The following is a 21,262-nucleotide window of genomic DNA, read 5'->3' as shown; positions in this document are numbered from 1 at the left end:
TATTATTCACTGGGAACATTTCAAGAACTACGATTTCAAAATATGTCCTTTGACATATTTATATAAATTTGAAATTCAATTCAAGCTATCTCGATCTTCCACTACCAATTTCGTGAGAGAACTCAACATATATTCGGCATCAGATTTCAGTATTAGCAAGGAATTTTGTATAAAAAATACAAATGTAAATGGATTAAATAGCGATAGATGTTAATTAGCTTATTGAACGTCCGGTGTGTTTAACGTGTATACCWGCTAATGACAGCTTTACCCCACAGCGCTCAAAAGTAGAGCAGGCTCCTTCTCCACGTGGCACCAGAATCAGCCAGCGTCCAGAYCTCTTCATTCATATTGTTCTGGACTGGTGACCAAGGGCTTGACCTCAAACTCGTATTACACGCATACACAAGAAATTAAGCGTAATACTCAGCTAAACGCTATCGACGCCGAAGCAATTTACGCGCAGACGTAGAAAACTATTCTAACTGTTCGGCATCCTAACTAGTGGAGAACAATATGTAGGTATTCTATTAAAATAAGTATATTAAAAGACCTTAAGCTGCTATCCTTCCGCTATCAAAAAAAGCTCAAATAATTGGCTATGCGGACGACATTGCTGTGACGATYTGTCAAGAATAATTGCTGGTGGTCCTAGCCAAAGTAGGAAGCCCTACTAGCWAAAGTCAGCTAGTCAACAAATCTGGTCCTATGCCGCCGGATTTTTCTCCTGCTCGAGTTATTTAGTGGAGAGAASTACCAACGAATTAATACTAATCCAAATGATGACGCTCGACAATATTATAAGTCTCATGCTGTAATCAAAGCTGGTATGGGCAAAAATKAAAGAGTTGGCTGCAATAGCGATCCAAGAACCAAAGATAAAAGAGCGACAGCGAAGAAGCTGAATAATCCCGCAGGGAGTTTTGTGAAGAAGAATTCTTGCCCAGTTTGGTCCTGCGAAGTAATGCCTAACGGCGCTCCCGCAGGTCCAAATGTAAGCTAAAGCAGTCGAAGTTAAGGGCTTAGAATGTTGRCTTACTGTTCGGCAATTCCAATAAAGTTAGATAATACTAACTGGGCGRGATCCCGAAAGAGGTGTATCTTTAGCATCAAAAAAATAAATAAAAAACCTACCATAAAAGATTCTGGGCCCATATCGGTAAGGAAGTAAGAACTCCAGATACAGACMAAATCTGAAGTCTGGGTTAGCCTCAATAAAGGTAACATCCCGGATATGCACGTTAGCCACCCGACCATTAGGATTATTACTTCTTATTAGTAACGATTTATGAGACATGTTGGGAACTCTAAAATCCTGAAAAAAATACTCAAAAAATCTAAGRCATCAATAAAAAATATATTTTTCATATAATAATTTCATTGGTCCAACAACTTTTCGATGAAAATAATCATAATTACACCTCTGATTAAAGTTCTGACAGTACATCGCTGAGAAAGCTGCAATTTCGCGATTTCTCAAACTAAAATGTGTCGAACTATTTTTAAACTGAACCATTTAAGGCTTATTAATCCGTTGCGCTTGTCGACGCCTTTTTACGAGGCCATTAATCGGTCGGCTATGATTTATGGATAAGATTTCGAAGCATGAAATGACTGCACTTACCAGATGATTAAAGATAACACTCATTTTAAATTAGTTCCATTAGCAGCTAATTTCGATCGAAAAACAGTAAAACAATAATTAAGCCATAATGAAGTGAAGAGAGCGTACGAAATTCGAATCAAAAACAACTTAACCTTGATTTTAGAACGTCTTCAAGAGTTCCGTAAATAAAACGCGCACACACGGCTGCCAATGCACATAGCGGAATGTCTACATATGCTTGTAGATAKTATATACGTATTTATATGCTTATGATTACTTACATACATGTATATAAACAAATGTTAAATTGTATATGTGTGTGTGTGCTGGCAGTAATGAAAATGAAAGTGTTAATTCGGTGATTAAGTGAACGGCGTTTTTATTGCAGTCGATTATTTGGACTTGAAACGTTTCCTTCACAAAACGCCGCTGGTTGCCCAACAACAAGAACAACACTAACAACAACAATAGTGAGTGTTTTCAAGCTATGAAAGAAGCAAGGAGCAGCAGATGAAATAAATGCGCTAATGTTTACGAAAAAGTTTGGATTTGATAAACTCCAAGTCACGGTTGCAAGATTGAAACATCAGCCGCACACACATACACACATACGTTAACATTGTTATAAGTGTAACTGTGTGCCTTACAGCCATCATTACAATAATAGCGAAATTTCTAATTGAGTGATGAGGCGGTGAAATGAATAAACATTATAGGAAACATGGCAAAATACTCCACGCCAGTTGAGAGTTTGCTAACCAAATCAAATACAACAAAAAAATATATTAAAAAGTGTTTATACCCTCAACGGGGTAAATCAGGTTTCTTCTTCTTTATTGGCGTAGACAACGCTTATCCATTTAAAGTAAAGTTTTCAATAGTGCGTCTGTGGTCTTCATTTTCGCTGGTTGCCGCTAATGAGAAATTTCAAGTGCAGCCAGGTCCATCTCCACCTGGTCGAAATGGCGGTCTTCCCTCTGCTTCCCCTGGCGGGTGCTGCGTCGAGTACTCTAGGAGGTGGAGTGTTTTCATCCAATCGGACGACATAACCTGGCCAGCATAGCCGCCGTAATATGTAGCCATCTGTAGATGAGATCATGCAATTGTGGAAAGTTCCCTGAGCGCCCTTCACTTGGGAGTGGCCAGAAAMGTTTATTTYACATATGGCTCAAGCAGCTCACGATTTCCGGTCTTCGACCGGTGAACTAGTAGCTCAAGTCCTTATATCGAAAACTCTTTCATTTCATGAGCTATCTTCACTAAGTTCCACACAGACTTATTCAGTTCTATTCAAGGCTATATTATCCAAAGAAGTTGTTCAGATCGGACTACTGTATAATACARCTGCCATACAAAGTGACCGATCAACCTCAACTCCTTATATGGAAAACTTTTTCATTTGATGAGATTTCTTCTCAAAATTTAGCACCGTTAGCTTTTCAAAAGACTGCTGTAATCTCCAAATAAATTTTTTACATCGGACTACTATAACATATAGCTGTCATACAAACTSACCGATCAAAATCAAMTCCTTRTATGGAAAACTTTTTCATTTGATGAGTTATCTTCACGAAGTTCAACACAGACTATAGTTTTAGCCAAAGCTATAATATCCAAAGATATTGTTAAGATCGGGCTACTATAAAATATAGCTGCCATACAAACGGACCTTTCAAAATCAGAATAATAGTTTTATTTTATATTTTTTCTAAACTTAAGCTATAAAAATGAAACTGTAGRCGGTATTAAAGCTTCACTGCCGCCAAAGTTAACGTTTGTCTCGTTGTCTCGTTGTTGTTGTTTTTATTTTATTTTATTTATTTATTAAACGATTTCTTTGCGCTTACAAATTACAAAAATCAAATTTTATTTATTTACTTAAACATTTACATACGTATTTTTGCTCATATACTGCTTATATAATTGTATTATGTGCGCGTGTTGTCTCAAAACATATAACTAACCTCCTTCATCATTATTATCATATTTATTTACAAGTGACTTTTGTTACTTAGTCTGCTAATTACTTAAGATTTATGCATTTGTTTCCGMAWTTTTGTTTATTTATTTMAATTTTAAATTTTAATATTTTCTTGTGGCACTTACAACTAAACAAATACTCTATTGACGCTTTCAAGTACTGCTGAGTGCAAATCACTGGACTTGCGAGGCCCAATTTACACTTTTTGTTAGCAAAAATTGATTTTCAACTTTCCTGACTTTTGCTAGCTAATCAAGAATTCATTTAGATTTAATAGTACATTATAGTAAATTTAACAAAACTTATTACAAAAACAACTGTAGTTTAGATRCTTTGCATATAATGCGCTCAGCTAATTACTACATACGCCCACACACACGCACACATGTATGTATGTATGTGAAACTGTATGTTTATRTCCAACAATTATGATTTCTACACTTAAAATTCGTTATGCTAATATTTTCAACAYAGCTGTTTGATAGTATGTCACGAGCAAATGCGCACAGTTTTATCACTATTAACGTAATAGACGTAAACGTTACAGAACTCAGCGCGCAACTGCGCTACGAAATATGTGCCTCCCACCCACACAACGACAACGAACGTTAATTGTGTAATTTTTACACAAAACACTTAATAACTTTTAAACTACACTTCGCATCTTTTCGCAACCTTTCGCGTTCGCTTACGAGCTTACATCGACCGCGTCGCTGCTTTTCGTCGCATCTGCCGAYGGCTCTTGCTTTACGTGCACGGCATCCTCACCRCTACCAACAGGCAACACAGCATCGACTGACGATGAACGCGAGACGGACAACTCCACGTCTGCATCGCTGCCCGCATAGTCGGTGTCGTTTTCGGCGCCACCAATACTCGTCGGTGTGTACTGTTCTTCGCTGTATGTGCCTTGACCCATGAAAGAGCGTATCTCATCGAGATAGTTGTCCTCACGATCGGCCTCATTGGAGGATGGCGAGTCRCCGAAACCAATACCCAAACCGTTCGTGTCGGCTTCGTGTTTCTTCAGATGTCGGTCGAGATTCGTTTGCTGACCAAAACAGCGATCGCACAGATGACAGCGGAACGGACGCTCCTTATTGTGTATGTTGCGTACATGACGTTGCAGGTTAGACGAAATGCTGAAAGCACGATCGCAGTACTTACACGTGTAGGGCTGTTCGCCGGTGTGTGTGCGCACGTGACGTGTCAAATTGGCTGAACGCGGAAATACCTTGCCACAGTACTTGCAAGTGTAGCGATCCTTGATTTTGCCGGAGGCCGTGGCCAACATGCTGCCGATGAGACCGGCAGGTAGTAGATTTTTGCGAAAAACCGGTTCGGGCGGAAACGGCATGTCAGAGCATTGTAATGCTCTATCAAAGGCTGGCCGTCCGCCCATTGACCCTAAAAAAGGAAACGGGCGTGGAAAGATATCGTTTAGCGTGCGCGAACGATGATAGATCTCTTCCAAGAAAAGCGGATTTCGTTCTAACGGTTGCAAGCAATCAAAGTCGGCCGACGCTGAGGAATTCACATCGTTTGACAGTAAATTCACTTGCTCTTTGCTGGGTGGCGAAGGTGATGGTGTCGGCCCAGGCGAGGCGGTAATCGAGGGTGTACGATTGAGCTTCTCRCAACGACGGTTTGATATTTTGTGGCTTGAACGCCTGAGTAATTTCTGGTGATGTGAGCGTATTAGGTTGGACTCSGGTTGTTGCTCGCAATCAGACTTGTGCTCGGCTTGCGTGGCCTGGTTGCTGGAGCGTTCGCTATGTACCGATTGTGTGTCGGCAGTTGAACTGGAGCTGGTKGTGCGTGCGCGCTTGCGACCAATACTCAAATCGAGTGGCAGTTCTGCAGCAGCGGCGCTATTTGTGGCTTTGCTGTTTTCTTCATCTGACGGGTCTGCGGGCGGTGGAGTGCTCATTATATCAATCGATTTCTGAAAATAGAGAGTAGGAGTGTTAGTTTTACGGCTGCACAAGTGGCTTTTSTGTAGGGTTTATCTCAGCTTACCTTATCATCTTCAATAAGTTTGTTGGTGCTGRTCTCAAACTTTGACATATCTGCTGGCTCCTCAACTTCTGCTTGCTCCTGCACTTCGACGTCATCATTTTGTGTGATTTTTAGTTCCACAGACGAACTGGTATCCTCATCACTTGGATTGTGTGTGGAGAAACTGTTTTGATTGGCATTGAAATTTGGTGAATTACAAGCCAACGTCAGCGCAAGTGGTGTTGGTATTTTGCCATTTTCATCAGTATCCGTGGCTAGACTTAGTGTGGCGTTAGCATTACTATTCGATTGCTTTAGGCTGTGCTCACTCGACGGCGGTGATACGTCACCCGAGCGCATACTCTCGCCAGCGTTCAAATTGTGAAGCCGTCTACCTTTCATAGACGGCAAACTGCTGAATGTATTGTGACCACTTGGCGTCGGCATACCGAGCATACACATTTCCAAATTGGTTTTCGGAAACATGAACGGGAAGTTGGTTGCCTGCGCTGAGCTTGACGGAAATATGCCCGGCAATCCGTAGGGGGCGGTGGCGGTTGGAAAATTCGGAAAGAACGGCGGAAACAGCACGAACGGATGGTCGGCTGGCGACATGCCACTACCTGGCAGACCAGCGCCTGTGCCATTGGTATTACCCGTGGCGGCAGCGACGGCCGCACTCATCGATTGTAAGACGCGAGACTGCATGACTTGCTGTTGGTGCGTCGGCAAATGTGGTGGCAAATTCACACCGGAACCGGCAGAGACGGGCTGTGGTGGCAGCGGCACGTTGGTGGGGTCACAAAAACGCTTGTGCTTGGTTAACGAGGTACCCGTGCTGAAGCTTTGGCCGCACTTAGGACATCTGATTTGCATGCGACAATCGGCGTGCATGCGCTTATGACGGCATAAATTCGAGAATTGCGTATACGCCTTGTAACACACCTCACACTGAAACGGCTTCACCGACGAGTGGATGTGCGTATGCTGCTTGAGGCCGGACGATGTACCAAATGTTTTTCCGCACTCCGGACACGCGTGACTTCTGGCACCGATGTGGTTGGCACGAATATGCCGCTGTAAATTCGATGGATCACGAAATACCTGTGCCAAAAAATAAACGAAACGAAAATGAAAATGATGAAATGAGACGGGAGTACACGCAGAGTACTGCTTGTTCGTATGTAGTTTGCCACACACAATCAAGATTAATCGTATAAGCAATATAATATAATATACAAGCGTACAAACAACTACAACGAAAAATTGGAAAAAAGAGATCAAAATTATAAAATGAGCTACGCTTAGCGTCAAATCGAAATCAAAAAGCATATGGCGACCTTAAATGTACSGTAACAGAGAACGGACGCGGCCAAATTCGGTGTGAGACAATGCGAAACGAACAGCGGAGATGCGAGACGACGAGCAGCGATGGCGATATGACTTCAGCCGAGCAGTYGCCTAGTTGGCGAGTGTGGCAAGCGAAGTGAAGGTACTTGGCTCAAGACAACGGCAAARAAGCAGCACGTAGAAACGGGGTGAGGCAGTTAGTGGCGTCGTTTGYATGGCGAGAGGCTTTGAGGAAGCTGCAGTGGGGGTTGGGCAATGCAAAATCATGTTACAGATAGACGAAATWGAGTGCGCCATCACTGGCAGGCCTAAATGAGCACTACAAATTTTTTTCACATTAGCTGCCAGTCAGCAGGCGAAGTAGTGGCAGCTTTGCAGCCGTTTAAGACCATGCTACCGTTTGAACGGTAATCACAACTGCGCGACTGGAGCGCGCATGGCTTGATGGCTGGCCATTTGAAATGGTAAGTGAAAGTGTGTGTGTGTGTGTGTGTGGTTTGATGGTAGCGCAACAAAAGCAAAAATCGAAATTGAAATGAAATTAATCAATCATACCAACGGTTTTCAGCAGCAAGAACAAATGTGTTGGCCAGCGCAGTGACAAAACATCAACGCCAGAGAATGAAACGGAAGACCCGAAAACTTGAAACAGGTAATACGCGCCCAAACAGATTTGCGTCATATGCAAATTGTGCGCAGACTGAGCAGGAGCAACAACCACACAGATGCTGAATGGCAAATATACTTAAAAGTTATAATAGAATGGCAAAGTCAAGCATTGGTAAAGATTACGCAAATTTCGAGATAAACGAGAGCAACTTCAGCGCGCTGCCAAGTGCCAAAAGAGAGCAGCGCCGAAATCCAGCAGAGCAACGCGTTACGTCAACGCCGCCACCCACCACAATTATTACATTCAATTGTTACAATTGTCGCTGGTCCGTGTCGCGCTCAAAAATAAATAAGAAAACAAATGTCACACCACATATTAGTTTTTTTTTTGTCAGCGCTTGGCCGTGCGCAGGCGCAAACCCGTCCGCGCTATTGAAGCGGACGGTAGAATGACACAAACAAAGCGGCCAGGTGTAGATTACGGCACTGCTTGCGGRGCATTTGCCAAGAGCCAACAACAACAAGCAATGTGTTGTAGAAAGATTTGCGCGAATTTGTTGCGCTTGCCGCTGGCACTAAGCCGCCGCAGCCCGCCCGCGCAGCCAGCACCTAACGCAAAGCTGTGACTTTTTGTTTGCTGCGCTAAGCGCGGGCGTGTAAGGGACGCTTTGCTAAGCGTTGTTWTTGCAATKGTATTCGCTGTTGCTGTTATTGTTGTTGTTGTCGTTACGGACACGGGGCCCGCGCACGATTTGCTGCTTTTATGAAACTGTTATGCCTAATCATGCTGTCATAATGGCACCGGCTGGCAGCGCGCCTGGCCAACTCGCTAGCTGCCTCAATAGCTGTATGGCTGACTGGCAATGTCTCCCTGCCTGTCATTGTCYGTCTGTCTGTATGTCCGTCCGTYCGYTCGCTCGTATACATTTCTATAGCGCGCTGGAGTATGTGCCTTTGTGCGCATTAGATTCGGTGCTGGCGGATGATCGAAGTACAGCCGTGAAGCCGTGAAGGCTTTGTTTGTTGTCTTTCATTCCTCTGCATGTATGTTTATTTGATTTTTATTTTACTATTTTTTTCTATGGCGAAACAAGAATAGCTCGTGCTATAACAACATCAAAAGGATTAGTGTAAAGTCGATTGAAGCATTCGCTGAAGCACTTTTGAACGTAAACTCACTTCGAGCGCCTGTTATTTATTATGGCGCTGCGTTGTTTWGCTTTTATTTTGCACTCGCTGATATGTTCAGCGTGAATGGCGTAAAATGAATTGATTGCGTTCGTTCTRCGCCAAGTTGATTTGAGTTATGCGCGTAGCTTTGAGTTGCGATGGCCATTTGACGCGACCAAACGTCCAGCCGACTCGACTTCCATCGCTCGTTATGCTGCTGTGCTTGTGTCAGTGTGTGAMAAAATCAACCGTCTGCACGGTTGGTGCTTCAACACCCGCCGTCGACTGCTTAGCACAAAGTAGCATTACTGCGCTGAAGCTGCTCCACAACTGCAAGCAGCGTGTTCGTTTGGGCTTGCATTGACATGACGTATTCCGAATTCTTCAACGAAACGAATGCAGCGCCAACGCTATCTAACCGCGAAGTGCAGCTCCAAAAACTGAGAATTTTAGAATTTTTCGTATGCACCTACTCTGCYTTTTATTTCGACATTTTCAATTTGCTGCTTTGTCACCTCCTCGTCTTCGAGCATACTAAGTCAGTGTTTCCAAGAAAATGCATTGAAATMTGAAAGTGCTCGCCTAGCATTACATATGCTAACGCGCCTAAGTAGCGCTTACAAAGCCTACACTTGATGAGCATTTGAAAGAAATAGTTTTTTAATTTCTGAAATGACCATGCAAGATCGATCAACCCAACAATTGATCAGCCTTGCGACTTAATAAGTTCACGCTATTGTCTGCTTACGCRTTGCGGGTGTATCTTCGGAGTTGTGCTCATTTTGTGGCACGATCAATCGGCGTATACAATGTATACGACACGTTAACTACTGAAACAATTACCGTGGCGTGGCACAGTCACGCGCACCGTAGGCTCATCACAATGCGCCCATAACTGTAATGGCTGCGTAACTGTAACCTGGCGACCATCCGCTGCTGCAACAACGAACGTTGCTTTGATCGATCGATCGATCGGTAAAGTAGCAAAACACAAATCATGTTTAGTTGCATGCCGCCTAACCACAACTTGCCGCTGCTTGTCAGCCATTAAAAGCATATTTCAAGACGTTTCCAACCACTGAGAACCTACTTACTGCTAATGACCCACAATTCGATCGACATGCAAACCGAATCTCCACACTTAACCCAGCTGATATGTGTGCGTTAGTGTGTAGTTATGATGTGGCTTGCTGTCGTTTCGATTGCGTTGTTGATGTGTTGCATTGTGCATCAAATTGACCGGCGGCCCAGCAGGAAAATCGTTTAACTGTGCTTGAAGGCTTACGTGGGCTTCAGGGCTTCAGAAAGTCAAAATTGTTTTGTCTCATTTCTTGCTATAACATTTCTTGCGGTTCAGCTCTATAGTCACTTGAAACTTTAAACGAATTTTTCTCGACGGAGCGCCGAGTTTAGTTTAAGAAACAAGAAAAAACCACACAAAACCAAATCTGATGAATGTGGTGGTTGATATATATTATACATTGCATTTTTGGACCAAAGAGACCTGTTTACAGTACTCTTTTTGGAAAAAAATTATCGGGACGAGTCGAGCTAGAACGTGTTTCATACCCAAAATATCCACTAAAGGCATGCAAACAGTTTCGCGAGAGATGTCGAGATCATCCCTAACACTTCATGCACAATATCCTTCACTTTTGTAATATTTTCAACAGTTAAAGAAGTCGAAGGTCGCTCAGAAGAAGGCATGACTCAACAATTTCGCGACCGTCGTTGAAAGCTTTGTACCTTTCGCGGGGTTGTATTTTCGATTCCGCACACGAAATGTGGTTAGAAATACAAAATTTGAAACAAACTCTTTCTCTATACTCCATACTACTTTCTCTTCGTCGAATACCCAGTTTGTGATCTTAAACAAAACACTTATCTTTTTTACTTCACCTTCCTTTGAAGAAACAGCCAAAAATTTCAGAGTTTCGAATATTATCTTTAGAAATTTTCCAAAAAACTCTTTAGAATATGCTTTCTTGGTATATTAAAAAATTTGATTAAAATTTTTAATGTTTCATACACCTTAATACAAAAAACTTTGTAAATGCTGCATTTTGCTCGAGGAAACCCATGTAACCCCATAAATGGGGTCCCGTTGGAAACTTTTATTATCAAACTTTATTTTTAGCATTTCCAATAAAATTTTCCTTTTTTGAAGGGGTACCTAGTTTCGAAAAGTCAAACAACAGTCTAACGGTGAATTAGTTTCGAGTTTTTCTCAATAAAAAAATTTTCCAAATCTAACAGATGTCGCTAAGGCCAAGTTAAGGACAACATTTCTTAGCTTGCAGTGCGACAGCGTTCAATTTCCGTTTAATTCCAGCTGCCGCTTTATGTACGTATATGCATGTGTCTATTTTCATAGTTCACCATCAATCGTGGCAAGTGCTCAATAACGTTCGCGTTTTTTGTTTTATTTACACCTTTCGACCTTTTTGAAGTGTGCGGGCGGACGTCACAGCTCCAAATTTGATCATTACCACACTTTAAGTACTTTGGTTGAGTACACGCCCTGATTTTGAATATTTCAAACTCATTTTTCTTTTGTCTAATTTTCGACATTTTTTTCCATTTTCGAGTTATTTTTGATATTCAAACAATGCATTGAGATTTTCTATTTCGAGTCTGCTTTTTTTGCGTTCAATTTGGTGTAGCGTTTTTTTTTTTTTGTTTTCATGGGGTTTGTTGTTATTCAAGTTACAATTGTTGTTATTGTTGTTAATCTTTTTTTTTGTTTTCTTCTTGTTGTATTTCGTTTTAGTGGTAATTCAAAAGTAAGTGGCCGCCGGCTATTGATCTACTAGAAATCAAAAGTATTTTATCATCCGCATTATCAACACGGCGACGTTGGCAGCGGCGTTGGCAGCGCAGCACCTCATCGCTCATAAATTTATAGTGCGAGTATACTTTTTTTCACTAACAATTCTCCAGCGCTTTATTGTTGCGCGTYTTATGCGTTACTTTGTTAAATGCCACATTGTAATGAAATCAATGATTTTGACATTTGTCGTTGCTACGATTCGAAATGGCGTCCCCACTACGCCCCTCCTCCTAAACACTGTTAGCAATCATGCTGGTCGTTCAGGTCTGTTTGTTATTAGTGTTGTTGTTGTTGATTTGCCTTAACTGTTTCATTTTGGCGCTGGTTGATCAATCTTCGCACTTTAAGCATTAAGCACCGTGACATTCCATTAATTTTTATCTTATTCATTGTACTATTTTCTTTTCTTATTTGAGCCCCCATCCCACCGCCAGCACCGTCCTGCTTTTGAAAAATTAACGCATGCTATGTAATCTTGGATTTGTTGAAAACGTATTCCGCTACATAACGCAACACCTAGGYATACATGGCTCAGGGCAAGGGTGTGTTGTTGCTGCGAGGCGCAAGATTGTCACAAAGAAGATAAATGGACGAGGCGGAGTCTCTTCAAAGTCAACAACAAGCAACCGTATACGACGCACAGGTGAGCTAGCACGGGGTGCGGCGCACTACTCTACAATGCCACACACTGACCGGACAATCTCTTTCGTTTGAGCGGCAAAACACGTCTGAGCTGACAGCCGCGGGCCCGAGCCGCAGCTTCATTTGCCACTTGCTAGAAATTTGCTCGCGCTTATGGCTATTTCGCAGATTGACTAATGTACATACAAATGATCAACTACTGTTGGCTACCGCACTGTGCGCTGTRKTTTACAAGGACATRAGCACGTGGTACGCTTATTAAATACAACCATAAGTAGACGCGTGTTCAMGATTTCTGATAATGAAACTAGTAAAGGCCTCAGTTACAACGAAAGATTTAGCTGCGTAATTATATTCTAAGTAATCATAATAAATGCGGCTAAGTGAAGGCAAAAGAAGTGATAAAGAAGAGGTGGTTGGTCATTCCCACGACTGTCGGGTCTACGTAACTGGAGCAGACCCGGATTTTGCTCTGGCCAAGTACTGTCAACTCGGAGAAATTCAGTCGCTACAACAGCATCAGCCTGGTGTTGTGGTGAACGAKGGCAAGACAAAGTATAATGTATGGAGGCCCGGTACAAAGGCTCCTAGCTTTTGGAACTTCATCACTGTTGGTTGCTATAAATTTGAAAAAATTAAGAACTTTGCATATCTCAGATCCAGCATAAATTCCACCAATATTCCAAGCCATCAATAATCTAACTCTTGCAAATCGATGCCACTTTGGGACTSGTAAGCAATTAAGTCTGCTTCTCAATTGCTCTCTCCCTCTCGACAAACAAAAATTACGCTCTATAAGTCTCTTATCATTCCCATCCTATTATATGGCTTAAAAGCATAGTTGATGACGAACTAAAAAAAGAAAACATTTGAGCAATTGAGGGAACTATTCACCGAAAATAATTATACGCAATATACAATCGAGATGCTACGAAGGCCATATTGTTCGCATAAAAGATGATCAACGAAAAGCTTCTTCGAATCGAAATGGTTGTCGAAAGTAAGAGGGCTCATGGTTCCAATGAAAGTTCTAAGTGCACTCGACCTGTCTGCATTTCTGATATACAATTAACGTAAACTAGCRAAAGATCGCGGCAACTGGCCAAGTTTTGTGTTCTCAGCCCAGACCGATATTCAGTTGTAATGGCATAGAAKAATTGAAGTTAGGGATTTTGTAAATAAATCGTATTAGAAACTGCAAGATTGTGCCCTGARGCTTCAACCGAGCAACCTATGAGAGCTACAACGGATTTGGATAAAGCGAACAGCTCCCAAATTCAGTCGAGGATAATGTGAAAGAAGAAATAAACAATGCAGAGAACTTTGGCAATAGAAAGGCCTATCAAAGTATTTGTAAAATTTTAAAGAAATTCTGATTTAAGGGAAGAAACAAGAATGACAGTTGCGGCTGGTTATTTTTATTGTGGGTTAGTGGCGACACGAACGAAATGATGGTACGAATGTTTGATAGTTCAAGATGATTCAGTGTTAGGTTCTTCTACTTTAATGAARAGTGGCTGTGGATTTAATTTTGGCCTATCTGCCAATCTGACGAAGGCAATTTTTCTTGAAGACGGTTTTCAMTAAACAAAACGCAGTGACAATGACAAAACATTTCGCAAGAACCATTTGATTTCACAGTCCTAATCCAGAGCAATTTTCTCAAATGGTATGCATTATGGACATATCTCAGTCAGGCGAGAGAAGAGTATTAGAGTCCGATATCATAATTTCAGCAGCCGATGAAAGGAAGTACATCCTTAAGAGGTAACAAAGGAAAGCTACCAAAAAGCGTCACACTTTGGAGATTCTGCTCTCATCCATTACGATTATTTACCCCCACACCAGAATATTGGCTCGCCTGCATTACGGCTTCGAAGTGAATAACCAGTTAGTTGAACTCCGAATGCAAACCCGAATGCTAACCAGAACGTTCGTTAAACTGTTGATAATACAAAAAAATTTAATAATGAACAAACCAAAAAATCCAAAAAAATTTAAGCAAAATTAAAACTAAATTTAAATGAAACTATAACGAGTTGTTTAAATAAGGAGGTAGACCAACGTGATCCCTTCAGGGGTTAGGTGAGTTTGAAAATTTCCAAATATCGATTTTTTTTTTGTTTGCTTTATTAAATTCTGCATTACCTCTAGAATATAGTCCTAACTTTTAAAGTTGAKTTGAGTAATAATTTCGGAGATACAGMCTTAAGAACTTGCCCTGTCTTTAAACGCGTTTTTCTCGAAATTGTGTTTTTGAAGTCGGTGGACACGATTTCTCGAAAAGTTATCGACCGATTTAGTTCGTATTGTGTACACGTTTTTGAAATAATATTATCTAGTTATTGAAGGAAGAATTTTTTCTTGTTTCATTACAACTTATTTTTCTGACCAAAAAATGCCGAAAATTTGACCAAAAATGAGTTTTTTGTTCAAAGTCCGAGAAAAGAAGCACAATTTTAMTATTTTTTTATTTCCTACGTTCAAAAACGAGATTTATGCTTAGTTTTTTAATTTTATATGAACCAATAATAAGTTATGCTGTCCACGGCGAGAGCACTTTTTTGAGAGACGACCAGGGAAATGTGGTCTCAACGGCGGAATTTTCAACATTTTTGTATCGAAATTTCAGCAGATATTGTTCAAACATATACCTTTGATATAACATATTATATTTTTCAAATATACGATTACGTTTATTAAAAAAAATCGTAAAATTACTTTTTATTTGTACCTCTGAAACCCACCTAACCATTTCATAGTTAATAAGATAGCTAATCTCAAATCTTTCTATCCAAACTTTATACAATTTATTACAATCGCTTGCTTTTAAATTTTATAAATTTGATGGCAACTAATAAACGATCTTATGAAATATATATGAAATATAATATATATTTCAAACTTACCTTTGGGCAATTCTCACAGGGATACTTTCGAACTTCGTTGTGCTCTAAGGCGCGATGCTTCAGTAATAAAGGACGATGACAAAATGGCTTGTTGCACAACTCACAGGGAAACTCGTCTTTACGAAACGAGTGCTTAGCAACCAAATGATGGTCCAACCTAGAAAATAAAATTCGAAATTAGAAACTTGCAAGTTTTAATAAAAATGTATAATTAAATAAAAAACCAAAAATATCTGAAAAGGCAGCTCAAATAGATAATAAATACATTACTATGCTATGCTACATATGTAATAATCATGATAAATGTGCTCTAAATATTTGTCTACCGGTTCGCCTGTCAACAATTAGCCAAATGATGTTCAATATTTAATGTGCGATACGATCGCGCTGCTCTAATATGTACAATCCTGGCCGAAATCGCTTTGCGAGCGCAGCTGTTCGAAGCCATGCACAACAGAAACGTCAGGATTTGTGTCCTTGATGTGCATGTGCACTCACACACACACAGCGTCATAACGCTCATATTCGAAATATAAACACTCACAATTTGACGAACGAAGATGCTTATCGCGCACGGGCGTTCAACGAGTGGGGCGCGCTGCGCTGTTGGTTAGGTGTTGGTTGGAGTACCGCGCGTAATGAGGTAGCATATGTCAATAGGCAAATACAAGCATACTACGCGGCGGCGCTTACAAAAGGCGTGTGCTATGTGAGTGCATGGGTTTGTGCGCGCGTGGGTGTTGAGTGGCTGAAGGCGTTGTTGTTTGATTTTATTTGCCTTGCTTGGGCGGTTTGCATGTACATCAAAATGAATGAGTGCACGACAAATATCAGATAAGAGCGCCAACAAAAAGGATGACGGGAACGCGGCGATAATCAAGCAAATAATGGACATACGAGCGCGTACTTACGAAGGCATTTGTGGTGTGTTCAGCGCGCTTCTCAAGTGGGGCGTTCTCAGTGTTTTTCTTTATTGTTTTTTGTTTTGCATTACTGAACGCTTTGGGGATGTGGCGCTCAGGTAAAATTCAGCGTTTGTCTGTTGGCGCTAACTTTGCTTGAATAAAAATATTATTTTGTGCTGGTGTTTGCTATTCTATAATGGAGAAAATATCAATGAAAGGACCTGCCACATCTATGTTACCTCCAGTGGTGCTGAAGGCCATGCGTTCCCTGTGTTATGAAGTGACATGGCGAGCTATCTGTTGCGTGCCGTCGCACTTGCTCATTTAATAATGTCACAAAATCTAAAATATGCATTAGCCGTGCACACGAAGGGCCGTCCGGCGCCCAGATGAAACATCCTGCTGCACATTACTCYACTTTCCACATAAACACTTAGTATATATTTTACCATATTACACGTGCGGCAGMGGTGGCACAGTGACCAGCTAGGCGCGCATGAGTTCAACTGACTGTGCAAACAAATCAGTATTTCAATTGTGCTTGTGTGCCCGTCGTGCTCAGCCGCGCTCAATCACTGCATATGTGTGCGTATGTATGTGCGGTGGCATGTAAATATATCAACACTTCAACAATTGACTTTAACTGTCGCGCAAATAAGCTCGTGTACTCCAACGCTTAGCAACACAACGGCGCTTACACACGAAAACTTAATTCCACTCGAATTGGAAGACACTCAGGGGTGTCTTCAAACAAACGCCAACATTTTATCACTTTCCCGTACAAATATTTGCATTTCAATTTGCTTGACAATTCACCGTTKTTTACCAAGTTGTTGAGTTCTTTGTGTTAATTGGAGAAATATGTTGTGGGCAAATAAAGTGATTAGCAATGTTAATGAGCGGTATGGATTTATAGCACTATTTTTATTGTTGTAAATAGTTCGGGTGACAATTTTGTGTCAAAGCAAGGTAAGAAAAGATGTTAACTTTGGTTGCACCGCACCTACACCATAATACCCTTTACAAATATAAACGATTCTTTACATCGGCCAGTTTGTGTGGGAGCTCCATATATACCATAGTTACTCGATCTTAACAACTTTTTCGCAGAAGCCGCCGTTGCCACGAACAATAAGGCATCCAAATATCAAATGAAAAAGTTTTACTTTCAATCACTTTATTATACATATATTTATACCATCTACACACCGTAACATTAAATTTGGTTCATCCCACAGCCCCAGTTCTGCTTACCAAAGTGGCTCACTGGGCATATTATGTCAAAACCTCAACCTTCATATCAAGAAAGGTGAAGGTCCGATATCGGTCGTTGCCACAAATGTTTAAGAATTTCTGATCGATATCTTAAATACTGGCTACTTTGTTTTATACAGACGGACGTTATACAGGATAATGATATGATGATTTCTTTGCCAAACAAGTTGCTAAGAATTTCAAATGTTTTAAAATTCAATGTGAAGTGCAATCCATATAATTAAGTGCCGAATATAACATTATTTAACTGAGCTCCACTCATGAATAGCAAGTTCAATATTGACTTCTAAAGCTTTAAAACAGTCTAGTTTATTATTAAGGATCTATGACTTGAAAAAACTCCACGAGAAGTAGTCTAATCGTGTTAAATAACAACTTCTTGGAGGCCATCAATATCACAATTTTTTGAAATAATCGAATCTCCAAACTTTTCTCGCAATAATACGCTTGTTCCACGTGCTGTGTGGCACGCAGCGCCATCTTGTTGGAACCATGTATTGCCTCAAAGTCAACTTCTTCCAATTGTGGTCATAAAAGTTGGTTATCATCGCTCTACATCGGCAGTAACGCCTCCACCAGCTTCATTTCGAAAGAAGTACGAACCGATAATTCTTCCAGACCAAAAACAACACCGAACTGTCAATGTATGTGAATGTAATGTTTGTTCATGAATAAATTGTGTTTTCTTCACACCAGTATCGACAGTTTTGTTTAATAACCGAACCACTCAGATGAAACTTAGCCTCATAGAAGAAGATTAATCGTTATCATTTTCACGTTGTTTAAGGGCAAAATCAGCAGATTCACGACGTATACAGTGGTGAGCCCCAATGCTTGAGAACGTCTAGGAATCGACAAATTGCGGTCTTCAGCAACACTTSCCTGAATAGCAGCAATATTTTTATTACTTTAATTTTTTGCCTTATTGGCAATTGAACATTATGTAAGGAAAATGTACTCTTGAAGTTTTCAACAATTCGACGAATAGCACAAGTGGACTATTATTACGACCAAACATACTCGTACAATGAAAATTTAAGGTATTTTATAAGATCTCTGAAATTTACAAACATAATATAGCCTAAACAAAACATTTTTTTTTTTGGACCAAAAGAACTCCTCACATGGTTATTGTTGTTGGTGCTAGTTATGTGTATTCTCCGAAGTTCGAATGAAACGAGCGAGGTGTACCCCTTAACTTTTAAGCGCTTTTACTAGTTGATGTGCGGCAGCATTTCGCTCAAAAGCTTTTAAATATTAAGGTTTAACTGATGATACGACTCTTTAGTAAGTACATGAAAAACCGAACAGATACTTCAAATTCAGGAGTGAGTTCAGTTGAAATACATTCCTTYTTCCCTCTACAGCTAAGTGCTTAAAGAAAGCATGTCTACAGGTCTTAGAGAATTAAATTTGTCGACTGTATTCCAGGACCAAGAACTTTTTTTTAAATATGTGAGGTTTTGTAAAGGTCTTTTTTTTAATTTATTTYYTCCATTTGTAATAATAAAACTAAATCGTTTAATTTTATTGAACCCCGTCCAGTATTTACCTACCCAAATTGTGCCACTTGCTTAAAACATGAAGAGAGCAACCAAGCTCATAAGACAGCAAGTGAACCATGAAGAAATGCAGATAGTAGGAAAAAGGAAGGAATTTTTTCAGAAGTGGGTAGTCAAGGTCAAACTAAATAGCCGCTAATATACCTAATATTTATCTAAAAGTGTATTGTAGTTACTCATAAGTTTACCGTTAGATTGACACATTTAATTGCTGCCTCATTATCACTGATGACACATACGGCTGGTGTAATTAACAGCGATAATTCGATTAAGCAATCGATTGGCAGCTATAGTCCTCTATTATTAACAGTTACTTCTTAACAAGCTGAACATAAATACAATTGTGAACTGCTTTATCTGATGTCTATTGCTTATTGGCCTTAGAAATGCAAAGGGTTATATTAATTATCAACACAATCCAATTGATTGCGATAATCATAGTACACTTCAGTAGAGAAATAAATTGCATAACGGTGGGGTTAAGCCCTTGGTGGAGTGTGCCGTAAGTGCGCGGGTTGAGGTTGAGTTAAGTGAGAACTAATAATTTCAAAAATATTTCATGCCTACCAGTTAAACTATCGCTCTTTGTTGAATTGATTAAGTTTATTGTCTTAAGCTTGTGTTTATTATTATGCCCTGAACTGGCTATACTAAGTATGCCTCGACGTTGGTAACACCCAAAATGAAATTCAAGATACTTTATAAAAAAATATAGAAATTAACAGCGTGACAARCTGAGTCGATTCAGGCATGTCCGTTTAATCGTCTATCTATATATACTCTAACTAGTCCACCAAACATGAGACATCGAACTGAAATTTTGCAGACGTCTTTTTCTCCCCAAGAAACTGCTTATTTGTCGGGACCGCCGATATCGGACCACTATGTTATGTTCTTTTACGGAAAACTTCTTTATTTGACAAGATAGCTTCACMAAATTTGTCATGGTTTATGGTTCAWAGCAACAAAATAATCAATATTTTATGTAGGCCTATATGCAAGTTGAGTTTGACGAAAAGTTTCTCGTCATATCTCGCAAACGGATCGTGAATAAAAAGTTTACAAAACATATTCCTAACCCTATTTTTAAAGAAATATTCTGATTTGATCTCTTTTAGCCCGAAATTAAATAATATTTCAAAAAAAATAAACTCTAAAAATATAGTCAAAAGAATTACGCACTCGTCTAGTTCCGGAAATGTTTTATCACAAACTTCACAACGTATGTCGAAACCGTTTTCGTCGTCGGTCAAATCAAGGCAATCCGCTTTCTCGCTAAACGAACGCTCACGGTTGTACTCGTCGTCGCCTGTGGTGTTGCCGCCACTGTAGAGAGATCCTGAAAATAAAAGAAATAGTTAAATAGGCGAATAATACCAAAGTGTAACATTCATAAAAAAAACACAACAACAATAAAATTATTGACATACATTTCGGCAGTACAATGSTCATTACATGCATGCGGCCGGCCTACTTGGAGCCCAGTAGCGGTCGCCGCGCTTGCGGCAAATGATTTATGAGCGCCACGGTGGCAGCAAAAGCCACGTTAACAACCGCGCTACACCGCGGCAWCTTCGCCGCAAAACAACGCCACAGCATCAGCTGCCTTGTGGCATGAGTTTGTGGCGACGTACTTACTGCAACGCCACCGGGCACCACAACCGCAGGAAATTACCAGTTGCAGCTGTAATTTTGGGCTCATCAAAGGTCAATTGACCAGCGTGGCGGACGCCTACTGACTAGCTGGCGTGAAAAAAACTACCAAATTGTCGGCTACCAACCACAACAACAAGTAGCACCGCTTTTGTACTCGCCATCAAATCGAACGCTGTGTGTCGGACAACAACAACACAACAGCATACGCCACTGTTACGTGGGTGAGCAGTTCGGAGCACTAGRCCACTGTACCACTTCTGGCGTTTGGTCCAGCAGCTAGCTGRTAGCTCGTAGCTAGTGCAATGGCCGCGCCACTTTTAATGAATACACCSGCGATAAAATCACTGAACCAACAGCTGTTGTTATTGTTAACATTATTATTTTTACTGTTATTGTCTTTTTGTTTCGCGTAACAGGATGCCTTTTAATTCTAATGGGGCAGCCATGGGCTGTACCGCTGATGGTATAGTCTTGATATTACTATTATTTAGTGCGGCTTGGACAAAGTTGAAAGTTGCATACCGAAATGAGCGGCTTGGGGAATACTAAATATAATAAATATATATATAAAATCAATCGAAAATATATCGAATATATATATATATCGAAAAAATCAAAAATTTATTTACGTATTATTTGATTTTTTAATATTTAAATTAATACCAAATTTTAATTTGGAAGACTTCAAAAAACTACCTCAAGCTAGTAAGCATCTAAATACAATATAGAAAATTAGTTATGAATGAAAAATATGCTTAAAGTTCCAAAT

General features: G+C 40.3%; 1 protein-coding gene across 1 annotated transcript in view; it reads right to left on the bottom strand.

Annotated features, from left to right (window-relative positions):
* Nucleotides 1-3,451: 3,451 nt before the first annotated feature.
* The window catches only part of LOC108973537 (transcription factor hamlet), a 34,475-nt gene continuing 16,664 nt past the window's right edge, over nucleotides 3,452-21,262 (bottom strand). The window contains exons 4-7 of the mRNA XM_018940880.1: nucleotides 20,020-20,176; nucleotides 15,096-15,252; nucleotides 5,607-6,689; nucleotides 3,452-5,532 (exon numbers count right to left, since the gene is read on the bottom strand). Of these exons, the coding sequence (XP_018796425.1) occupies nucleotides 4,276-5,532; nucleotides 5,607-6,689; nucleotides 15,096-15,252; nucleotides 20,020-20,176 (2,654 nt within the window). The 3' untranslated portion in view covers nucleotides 3,452-4,275. The remainder of the gene's footprint in view (nucleotides 5,533-5,606; nucleotides 6,690-15,095; nucleotides 15,253-20,019; nucleotides 20,177-21,262) is intronic.

The sequence above is a fragment of the Bactrocera latifrons genome, unplaced genomic scaffold, assembly GCF_001853355.1.
Source record: "Bactrocera latifrons isolate USDA-ARS-PBARC rearing strain unplaced genomic scaffold, ASM185335v1 scaffold_49, whole genome shotgun sequence".
Lineage (NCBI taxonomy): Eukaryota > Metazoa > Arthropoda > Insecta > Diptera > Tephritidae > Bactrocera > Bactrocera latifrons.
The sequence above is the reverse complement of the archived record's forward strand: the minus strand, read 5'-3'. Positions and strand labels throughout refer to the sequence as shown.